At 45.0% G+C, this 11,789-nt stretch overlaps 1 protein-coding gene across 1 annotated transcript; it reads right to left on the reverse strand.

Moving 5' to 3' along the window:
* Nucleotides 1–2,226: 2,226 nt before the first annotated feature.
* Nucleotides 2,227–4,020, reverse strand: LOC126927105 (uncharacterized). Its single transcript, XM_050743440.1, has 2 exons — nt 2,386–4,020; nt 2,227–2,268 (listed from the first exon to the last, which is right to left on the reverse strand). The coding sequence occupies exon 1, from the start codon at nt 3,961–3,963 to the stop codon at nt 2,488–2,490; it is 1,476 nt and encodes a 491-aa protein (XP_050599397.1). The 5' UTR covers nt 3,964–4,020; the 3' UTR covers nt 2,227–2,268; nt 2,386–2,487.
* Nucleotides 4,021–11,789: the final 7,769 nt, after the last annotated feature.

Below are 11,789 nucleotides of genomic sequence, written 5' to 3' on the forward strand. Positions count from 1 at the left end.
GCAACGAGCGGCAATTCTTATCAGCTTGGGCCAAGAAGAATATCTCTCCAGTAGACTGTGGTCAGGCGGAGTCACGGACAGACATGTTGCCTTCTTTTGCTCTGGTATTTCGTCTAATGATACTGGGTTCCACGACGGCCAGTATTTTTCAGGTTGTTGGAGCCATTCTGGTCCATGTTGCCAAATGCTAGTTCGCAGGAAGTCTTGGGGTGATTGGCCTCAAGATATGAGATCTGCAGGGTTATCGGTAGTGGGAATGTGGCGCCAATCTGAGGTGTGAGTCCTTTGTTGAATCTCTGTCACACGATTGGCGACGAAGGTTTTCAGCGTGTGAGGTGATGTATTAATCCAGTGTAGAACGATTGTAGAATCAGTCCAGTAAACGGTCCGAGAAATGTTGCTTGGTAACGCTTGAAGGACTGTAGTGGCCAATGACGCGAGAAGAAGTGCTCCACTCAGTTCCAGCCTTGGAATGGTCTGTGATTTGAGTGGAGCCACCTTTGACCTTGCAGTGAGGAGTCGTGTCCAAACATGACCATCCGGAGCGATGGTGCGAAGGTAGACGCATGCCCCATACGCCCTTTCGCTGGCGTCGCAGAATCCGTGTAATTCAATTTCCGCTGCAGTCTTGATTATAGTTTTACGTGGAAACTTCACGTTGTTTAGCAAAGGTAGCTGTGAATAGTATTTGCTCCATTCTGTGTGTACGTCAGCCGGAAGAGATTCGTCCCAGTCGAGTTTTAAAGTCCAAAGTCGTTGGAGCAACATCTTAGCGCGAACGATCACTGGTGCCAGTAATCCAAGAGGGTCGTAGATCTTGGCAATTTCGGAGCTGATTGTTCTCTTCGTAATTCGAGAGGCGGTAGGATTGATTTTGACGGAATATAGGATCGAATCGTCAAAGGAATTCCAAACAACACCCAGAGTCTTGAAAGTTTGCGATTCGCCTAGTAGCAGCTTATCGTTTATGTCCTGCTCGGAAAGTCCTCGTAGCAGTTCCCGGTCGTTCGCTGCCCATTTTCGGATGTTTAAGCCGGCTAGTTTAAGCAATTCTATGAGCTCCGTTCTCAGTAGTTGTGCCTCGTTCTTTGTATCGGCTCCTGTGAGAACATCGTCGACGTAGAAGTCTCGCTGTAAGACCGTCGCTGCTCGTGGGTATCGATGTCCCTCGTCGTCTGCCAGTTGTTTGAGGCACCGAATGGCTAGATAGGGGGCCGCTGACAGCCCGAATGTCACTGTGTTAAGTTGATAGGTGTCAACTTCTCCGTCCGAGTTGCGCCACAAGATTTGTTGGAATTTCCGATCCTCTGGACGGACAAGAAACTGTCGATACATCTTTTCGATATCGCCTGTAATGACATACTGATGAAAACGAAATCTTAAAAGGATGAGAAATATGTCGTCTTGTAGTTTCGGTCCCGTGTGAAGTACGTCGTTTAATGAAACTCCGGTGGTGGTTGGTGCAGATCCGTCAAACACAACTCGGAGTTTTGTAGTCCGGCTGGATTCCTTGATCACGCCGTGATGTGGCAGAAAATATCCGTCGTCCGTGCAGTGGTCCGGGGTGATCTTCGTCATATGTCCTAATTCCAGGTATTCTTGTATTACGGCGTGATAGTCGGCTTCGAATTGTTTGTCTCGTTGGAATCGACGGCAGAGGGAGGTGAGTCGCTTCATTGCCATGGCTTTCGAAGATCCAAGCGGAGGAGTTGTTTCGTTGAATGGGAGAGCGACAACGTATCGCCCTTCGTTGCTGCGTTGAACGTGATTTCGAAAGTGCTCCTCGCACTGTCGTTCCGATTCCGAAAGTCGTGCGGTGGACGGTCCCTCGTCGATTTCCCAAAAACGGGCGAGGTCCGCCTGTAAAGCCGTCGTGGAGGTGTGAAATGCGTATGCTAATGATTGTGAGGTTGGGCTCCCCCCGATGACCCATCCGAATCTCGTCTTTTGCAGACGCAAGTCGGGCCCGTTTGCTTGACTGATATCAAGTTGGCCGACACAGAATGATGCTAGTGTTGGTCCGGCGCTCAACAATATTTCGATCGGAGCAGGTCTATGGAATCTTGGATCGGCTAATTGGAGATTCCTAGGTATCTGTATCGTTGAGCGATCCACGGGTTGGTTTGGGACCCAAGACGCGATAGTCGGTATGATCAGAAACGTCAAGTTGCGTTTGTATGTGCCGTCAATAGAGGTGATCGTGGCCGTGATGTAGCGTTTCAAGGTCGTCGATAACGTATTGAGTGCTCCGATCGGGACCGAACATTTCTGTTGATTGAGTTTTAATGAGTTAGCGAGCCTTTCGGTGATAAAGTTCATGCTAGAGCCGGTGTCTAGCAGAGCTCTACAACGAACTGGTTGAATTTCATTGTTCAAGATGTTGACCTGCGCTGTGACTAACAAGTCGTGTTGCAATGGCTCAAAAGGAAGCGGGGTCGATGAGTCCGTTTTCTGTGGTTCGGTCCCTAACAGGCTCGTCTGATGACGTCATTGTTTTCCTTGTCGTTTAGGACTGGACGATATGGTCGATCCCGATGCCGCCGATCGCGGTGACCGAGATTCGCGTGTCGGGGATGTTCGCGGAGACGTTCGGGGAGACTCTCGGCGAGAATTTCGGCGAGAATACCGGCGAGACGCTCGGGTGGGGGAAGATGAGCGTCTCGAACGATGTGACGGACGCGGGGACGGTGAACTGGGCGAAGATCGACCGCTGGATGATCGGTCGCTCGACGATCGACCGCTCGATGTTCGGTCGACACGTGTTCGTGTTTTGCTATGCCCCTGGTCTTGATGCAGATACGTGTGATGTCGCTGTCTACAGATGCGACATGATCCCGCGGAGCATTGAGTGAGAGCGTGTCCCTTGCCTAAACAGTTGGTACAGAGCGACGCCCCTTTGGCGATTTCCAGGCGTTCTTTGGGCGTCTTCGTTTTGGAGGCATGGCAATTCCATAATTCGTGTTGTTCGTGGCAGTCCGGACACAACAACGTATTATGTGTAGTTACGAATGTATAACTTCGCGGCGCGTCCTGTCGCCTACGTTCGTGTTGCTCGGACGCCCCCTTTTTGACGGTTAATGATGAGCACGCTCTATCGCTATGCGTCCGTGTTTTTAGAAAATCTACTAAATGCGTATATGGCGGCAATTTCTTGTCCGGTAGGGTATGCTGCCATTCGCGAACGACGGCTGAGGGTAGCTTCGACGTGACAAGCTTTATGAGAATGGCGTTTGACATGACTGGGTCCCCGAGTCTTTCTAACGCTTGGAGATGTACCTTGACTGTCTCGATAAGATCGTCTATAGCTTCGGGTGTTTCTTTAGTTATTTTGGGATAGTCGAAAATCAAGTCCCAGTGACGCATGCAGATCTGACGGTGGCAGTCGAATTTTTCCCTAAGAGCGTCCATGGCGATTGCGTAATTTGCGTCGGTGATGGGTAATGACTGTATGCTTCGCGCGGCCCGGCCGGTCAGGGCTGTTCGGAGATGATGAAATTTCTGAACCGGTGCTAAATTTTCGTTTCTATCTATCGCTGATGAGAAGGCATCGTAAAACGACTGCCAATCCTCGAGGGCGCCATCAAATGTAGGTATGCGAACCTCCGGTAGTTTAAGCGACGCGGACTCGCGGCCGACGGCTGATTCGCCGTTTGTCGACTGTGACGGCGTACTTCGTCGTGTATTAATTAATTGTTTGGCTACTCGGCATTGCAGCCCTTCGTATTCTTCCGCTAGCTCACTGCCGCGCGCGATCTCTCCCTCGTCTAAAGTTACGATCTGGTGTTGTAATGCACGGATTTCCTTCTCGAAGGTTTCTAGACGTTCTTTAATGTGAAGCAAGACGACCTCGTCCGGACAGCCTGATTGTTCCATGTCTTCCAGTTTTTTTGCGAGGCGTGTAAACTGGGCGCTACAGTAGCCCCGGCGACGACGCAAGTTGGCGAGCTCGTCTCCGGTTGCCATTATTTTTTATGTAATTGATAGTGGAATCGTTTGGACTTACTTCTGTTGGCGATTGTCCACCTTGCGGTAGGAGGATGTGTGGTTGCTTTTCAACAACCGAATTATACCTCTTCAAATGTGCCGACCCTTAACGTTACTGACCTCGCTGGGGTGGTAACGCCTTCCGCCGCTGTTGGACTCACGTGGCACTGTATGAGAGTGGGTGTCACTGGCGTGCACTTTTCACTTGACACAGGATCCGGCTCGAAGGACCATGTAAAATTCGAGCTATCGCGGGGAGACGCGGTCGTTAGAATACGCGTCAACGGGAGTCGTAAATTCCCGTTACGATTAGAATAATCGACACCACGAATAGTTCGATCCCCGTATTTCGGTTAGGATAATCGGGGTGGTTAATGCGGTATAACACTGGGAGTCAGAGTTATAAGAATGTATATTTCCAACAATTAGTCTACACGATTGAAAAGATATAAACAATTAACAACTTTATCGCACGCAGATAGTACAGATGCATACAATATAGAGCCGGGCTCTTACAATTGAACTTAGTCTCTTGGTGGACGTAGCACGAGATGATGCTGTATAGAATAAGCGAATGTTCGGCTAAGTCGCGGATCGACTTGAATTGCCGTTCAGTTCTCAGTTGGATCTTAGGCGTTAGAATTTCGACCCCTTGGTCGCTCTTGCGTTGAGATGGAAGAAGGTTCAGTGTGGGTGTGCCCTTTTGCATGACGAACGCGGATTCGTTGTTCACACTTTTCGTTAAGAAAAGTGAGGGTAACGATCCGCGATGTCGATTGGTTATGCCCTCCGCTGATGCTTGAAGGGATGGGCAGAAAGCCTCCTACCATCGTGGTTGATAGGTGACCTTGTTCATGGAAAAACCTGATTGTTTTATTAGCTAGACATTCGATTCTTCCCGATGGGAGCGTGTTCGCTTTCTCCGTATTTTTTCAGCGCGACTAATAAACCCAAGGACCTCTCTAAAAACCAGATGTGCTTCGAACATATTTTGGCTTAAGAAATTCTTCAGGACAAAGGGATTGACTGAAGACGCCTGTTGATACAATACAGTGACAGCGAAAAAATATATTGGGCCCTTAGGTTTATTGAGGGTCGAAGTGACGTTACGCAGGTCGCTGGCTGTCCGGTCGCGAGGGCTGGCATGCAGATGTTTAGGCGACGTAACAGATACCTTGATGCGAATATGTAAGAATTAATATCCAAAACTGCAATTTCGATGGATTTCTCCGAGTCCAGTCTTGACAGTGTGCAAACGGGCTGATGTGTGCTGTATTTGGCAGCAAATGTGCAGTATTACGTACATCCTGTTGTCGACGTACCTACAATGGATACGGAGATACTTTCACTTGAATAACAAGGCTTGAATATGCAAAACTACAAATACGCTGGATTTGACTCGGTCCGGATTTAACACGGCTTAAACCAGATGAAGCGATCTGCGTATGGCAGTCAATGTGGAATATAACGCGCATCGTATTGTCGACATATGTGCTATTGAATCGGAGTAACGTTGATTTGAATATTTAAGCCCGAACATACAAAATTGCATTTGGGCTGGATTGTGCAGGGACCAGAGTTGACACAGCGCAAACGAGCTGATGAGCAATGAAACTACAGCAAATGCGTAGTACAAGGGTTATGGAATTGTCGACATATGTGCAAAAGAAGCGGCGAATCTTTGAATGCAATATTTAAGCATTAACAACAAAAACTACAATTACGCTGGATTTTACAGGGTCCAGAGTTGACATAGCACAGACCGGCTGATTTGGCATCATACGTGGAGTATTCTGCGCATCGAATAGGCGACATAGAAACCAAGATACGTTCATTTGAATATGTAATATTTGAATATTTCGCCTGAAAATGCATAATTGCGTATACGCTGAGTTTGGCTGCGCCCACACGTTACATAACTCAAACCAGATAATATACATTGTGTTTGGCAGCAAAAGTGGCGTATATCGCGCATCGAATTGTCGGCATATCTGCAATGCAAACGGCGATACGGTGATTTGAATAATTAATCATGAATATGCAAAGCAGCAATTTCGCTGGGTTTGACAGAGACCGGAGTTGACATGGTACAAACCAGCAGATGTGCGGTGCACATGACATCGGATGTGAAATGTAACGGGCATCGCTTTGTCGCCATATGTGCAATAGAAACGGAGATACATTCATTTGAATATGTTAACCTTAATTTGTAAAACTGCAATTACGCTTGATATGTCGAGGACCAGAGATGATATAATAGCACGAGCCAGCTGATGTGAGCTGTATTTGGCAGGCAATGAGGAGTATATCTCGCATCTAATTGACGACAAATCTGCAATTGCAGCGATGATACATTGTAGTTAATATTCAATAATGGGCCTATTACGATACAGATAGTATTAGCGTGACTGAAACACATTGCCGTCTCAGTAAAACCATTTCATTTCAAGCTTCGCGCTACAGTTCTGAATCCGGACAAGACCGTTTCAAGTTCTCGCAAGAGCAAGCAGTCAAATTAAGGTACTTACACGAGTTAGAGTCTAATACATTTTATTGGTCCAACATCGATGGGGCGATCTCGCATCGAAATTTTCAGAGGACCGCGTAACCTTCCAACGACGACCGCCGTACGAGCAGCGGATAAACTTATTTCGTGCCTTAGGTTGCCCTCACCACGTCCTCTACTTCTTGATTCTTGGTTGGTAGCTTTAGCGGCTGCAGGTCCGAGAAATTGCATCTTGACCCGCTTTCTCGTATGTCGCATGTGACGTCTCACTTTCCGCCGTAGACACTTGTCGGATCTACAAACGTTGAACCCTTTGCGCGAGACAAGCGCGGCGCTCTGCAGGGACGAGGGATCCAATTTTCGAAGTATCAAGTGCGATACCTCCAGTGGTAGTTCGGAAATGATATCTACCTTACTTGGCACGAACAAACCAACGACGCGTAGTAGAGATCTAAAGCATTCCATGTTGCTTCTACTGTTGCGCGAGCACGACTGACGGTCTGGCTAAGAGTGGAGGCTTATATATGTGCTGTTCGTCACGGTGCACTGCGAGTTCCGGTTCCGGGTGAGAGTGCTGGTCAGGCAGAATCGATGGTATGTGCATGTATTTTCAGTTACATCGGGTTCACATTATGATTAGAGTTAGAGGCGCGAAACGGATCTTCATTTGGTTTAGACGTTGTAGTTATGCAATAGAGCAGATATTTACTAGTGTAAATTTGATTGTTATATAATTTGACAAGTAGTCGTGGTAATTAGGTACTCGAGAAGCTAATGACAATGATCCTGGGTTCAATAACAAAGCCGCGGTCAACGGGATAACAGAATTCGTTTTCATCCTGATTCCAAGTTGTACCATACTTCCTTATCTACGGTATAGTTAGGACTGAACAAACTCGTTGTCAAAACATAGAATATCCACCGAGTGTTAAGGCTCTTTGTAACTGGCTAATGTGACCTCACGAGAGAATGATTTTCCGGCACGATGATGCTGCAGAGGAAAACTATGATGGGTGTGTCTAAGGGCACCAGAACATCGGATACGTGGAGAAATGACTTCGCTCGGAAAGAGATTGAAAGTGACGTTACTGTTAATTGGACAATTTCCATGTTGATGTTTAGAGAAAGATGCTAGTAGCCCTTGAGGGAACCTTGCTAGCGGGAAGCGTCGTCCGTGGAAAAATAGATTTCACCTATCATCCCGTAGTTGAAACAAAGACTGTTTGCCTGTTTAGGACTGTTAAGGACTTTAATTAACTAAATCTTAAGGTTTATAATGGGTCCTCAGGCTAGCTAAACATATACTGTTGAGATGCGTTGACATCTGGCAATCATCTTATCCGACGGATAGAGTCTGCGTGTGGCGAGTCACGGGACAGAAACCGTTGGAATGTTTACTGTCACGTGCCGCTACGATTATTTCATTTAAGGACAGCTATAGAATTACTCCATGCCTTTATTAGACAAAACGTTCATCCCTTGACCGCGGCTACGTTCGGTGACTGGTTGTCGCCGAGGCCAAGTGCAGTATCACAAGTTTCGAACAATTACAATCGGACTAGATGACTACGATTGTTTAATTACAGCTATGGTAGAATCTAGATTACAATGTTACGGGATTTTCCCAAAATTCCAAACGGAAGGTTCCCGTGTTCTATCATCTCCGATTTATATTTATGCTTGATCTGTCTGGGACCAGTCTGGATATAGCGCAAACTGGCTGGCAAACGATGTATTTGGCAAGAAATGTGGAGTACCAGGCATATGGTATTGTCGACACATTTCCAACAGTAACGGAGATGCGTGAATTTGAATATTTAATAATGTATATTAAAAACTGCAAGTACCTGGATTTGAATCTATACTGATCTTATATAGCGTAATTCGTATAATCTGCACTGTATTTATCTGTATTTATACAAAGTTGCAATGCTGTTGATTCCTTCATATACATCTGATCAAATTTTGTAATTATTTTGTAAACAGTGTCTTGATCACCAACAAATTCTAATTACTCATTTGTTATACTACAATAGATGTAGTTCATCGCCCATTGATTCTTTTCATCCCAATTATCTTTCGCATCCGTGTACATTTTCTCTCGTGTATCCAATTCATAACATTTTTTACACTTTAAATACATTAATATTCTTTTCTTCCACGCTTTGTAATCACGTACATCGAATACTTGCATTTTAGTTTTATCGTCCATTGGCATCTTGATTCGTCTTTTCATCTTCACCCTTTTTTCAAAAATAGTTCTCCTCACTATACAGATTTCTTTTATCTGCTCCGCCAACAGCCTTTTTATCTCTTCAGAACATATTTCCAATTCTTTCAAAATGAACCTTTTTTACACATTCACGCCCGGTTACACGTGGTCCCATAACCTTAAATCTCGTCAACCACGATTTTTGCTACCATGTTGAGAATTGTGCATCCTGGTGGCCGAAATATTGTACGCTGGCCATTACTATTAACGTAGACACATATTTACTTTATAAACGATTTCTAGAATATTTATCAATGTACACTTGCGCGTGTCTCAGCACTTTTATTCATATCCGACCTTTTGAAGACTGTTAACCGATAGAACTGTTTACATTCGTCTGTTTCTCGCGCACACACATATCTCCACACAGTGATATCCCGTTACAAAGATCTCCACTACGCACTGTACCTAGTCCAGCACAAAAATTATACATATTTCAATATTTATGAAATATGTATTTCCAACAACTTTGTACAACAACACAAGTTAGTAACTCCGCCGTTTAAGATATTGGTGACAAAGAAATGGATTGGTCTTATATGAGTGAATCCGGGTAGATATATTGACTAATCTGAAAACCTAGATTGAGTATGCATAGATAGGTGGTTTTCGAAGAAGTCATGGGTGTCAAGATATAACTCGAATTCCCCTCTTACATACTTACGGAGGAAAGATCGGTATGTAGGTAATTTTTGAACAAGGGAAGCTGATTCGTTGTTCACACTTTTTGTTATGAAAAGGGAGGACAAGGATTCGCGATACCCATTGGGTATGATCAGCGTTAATGAATGAAGATAGGAGGAGTAAGCATCCTACCACCGTGGTTCATGGATGACCTTGTTCATGAGAAAATCCACACATTTTCATCAGATATATTTAATATTATATAATTTTAATATAATATAATTTAATATTATATAATTATATATAGTTTAATATTATATAATTACCGGTTTTCCCATTATATAACTACCAGCTTTTCCGCAGTTTCTAAGAGCGCACAATAAACATAAGGACTTTTCTAAGAAATACACATCAATCAAAAACATTTATGAAATTGGATGTGCAAGATGAAAGGGACCATCTAGAATTACTTAAAAAGTCTAAGTTTATGGTGGGTCCTTAGGTTTGATGAGGGTGTAAGTAACAAATCACGGCACTATGACAATGGTCTCGGTTCCGGCAACGTTTTCGCGGTCAACGGATGCTGAACTCTACACTACGTTAGCGTCTAAGTTGCACTACATGTTAGAGCAAGGAGCAATTACTACGTATAAGAAAGACAGGTCGATTGCTGATGAGATCGCACTAGAGAGTGCCGTCTCTCAACCACGGCGACGCTGTCCTGGAAAACTATGATGGGTGTGCCTAAGGTCACAACATCATCGGATTCGTGGAGAAATGTCTTCGTTCGGAAAGTGAGGGAAATTGGCGTTACTGTTAATTGGTCAATTTCCATGTTGGTGGTTAGGGAAGGGTGCTAGCCGCCCTCAAGAGAGAGTTCGAGAAGAGGAAGCGTCGATCGTGAGAAACATAGATTTCTCCTATTTTCTCGTAGTTGGAACGAGGACTGTTTGTCGGTTTGAAGGACTTTAGTTAAACAAATCTTAAGGTTTATAGCGGGTCCTCGTACTAGCTGCTCATGTATTTACTCAAATAATAGAGTCTGCGTGTGGCGAGCCACGGGACAGAAATCGTTGAAATGCTTACCGTCGTGCACCGTCCCAAGTATTTCTTTTAAGGAGAGCTATAGAGTTACTTCATGCCTTTGTTAGACAAAACGTTCATCCCTTGACCGCGACTACGTTCGGCGACTGACTGTCTCCTCGAGTCCGAGCTCACTATCATAAATCTCTGTAGCGGCACTCGACAGCAAACTTCCCAACGGTTTCTGTCCCGTGCCTCGCTACACAAGGACTCTACCTTTCGAACAGATGATTGCCAGATGTCTGTCAGATACACTCTCACCGAATATTTACAGCGAGCCTAAGGACCCGCTATAAATCTTAGGATTCATGCAGCTAAGATTCTCTAAAGGGACAAATAGTCTTTGTCTGAATAGTCCCTACACATACCACCCACATACGGGAAATCTGCTTTTTCTCACGTACGACGCTCCTCGCTAGCAACTTTCTCTCAAGGGCAGCTGTCATCCCTTTCCAAGAACCAACTCACAATTTAACAGCGACGTCCCTTTCCCTCACTCTCTGAACTAACACTTTTCTTAACGAATCCGATGATCCCGTATCCTTAGACACACCCAAACACAGTTTTCCTAAGGAGCATCATCGCGACACAAATTCATTCTGTTCTATCGCGAGCCGCGAGGCAAGTTGGAAGACTCCTTCTGGATTGTTTGTCCGCAGTCGTACGTAATAGCGAATCTGAATCTCTCGACGTACGTGCAATCGTCTCGACTCGAACCACCGCGTAAAGTATCGCGCCGAGCTTGAACTTGTAATCTTGAATCGATAATTGTACCGTGCTTTCGGCGCGCTAGTGTATACCACGAACACAAGCAAATAAACAGTTATTGTTAAACAATACCGAGTGATTCTTCTATACCTATCACGCACGTCACCTCATCTCAAATAAGTACAGTCGGATCGAATGACAACAGTTTCATAATACGGCTATGGTGAAGTCTAAGTTACAGTACTAGGGGTCTTCCCAAAGTTCCGAAGGGAAGTTTCAGGTGTTCTTTCATCTCCGACACGGCCATTCTGACTATCACACGTCCTCCTATGTAACTAAAATATTGAGTTTCCTAACATTAGACTCGATACAATTAACATTATTCACAATTTATCTAGATGTTCGAATAAGGCAAGGGTCCAGTGTAGCAACAAATCCTGTTCGGAGATTTGGCAGCAAAAAAAATAAAAGATTATGAAAATTAGTAGCGTTATAGTTAGTATCCAAGGTGATAGTTGCATCCTGCAGGTTATCAGTCGGATCGTAACGGCATGATGGACCATTTTCGATTTCGCACTCCAAAGGATCTCGGTCTTCTAGATCGTGTGAGCA

The sequence above is a fragment of the Bombus affinis genome, unplaced genomic scaffold (assembly GCF_024516045.1).
Source record: "Bombus affinis isolate iyBomAffi1 unplaced genomic scaffold, iyBomAffi1.2 ctg00000074.1, whole genome shotgun sequence".
Lineage (NCBI taxonomy): Eukaryota > Metazoa > Arthropoda > Insecta > Hymenoptera > Apidae > Bombus > Bombus affinis.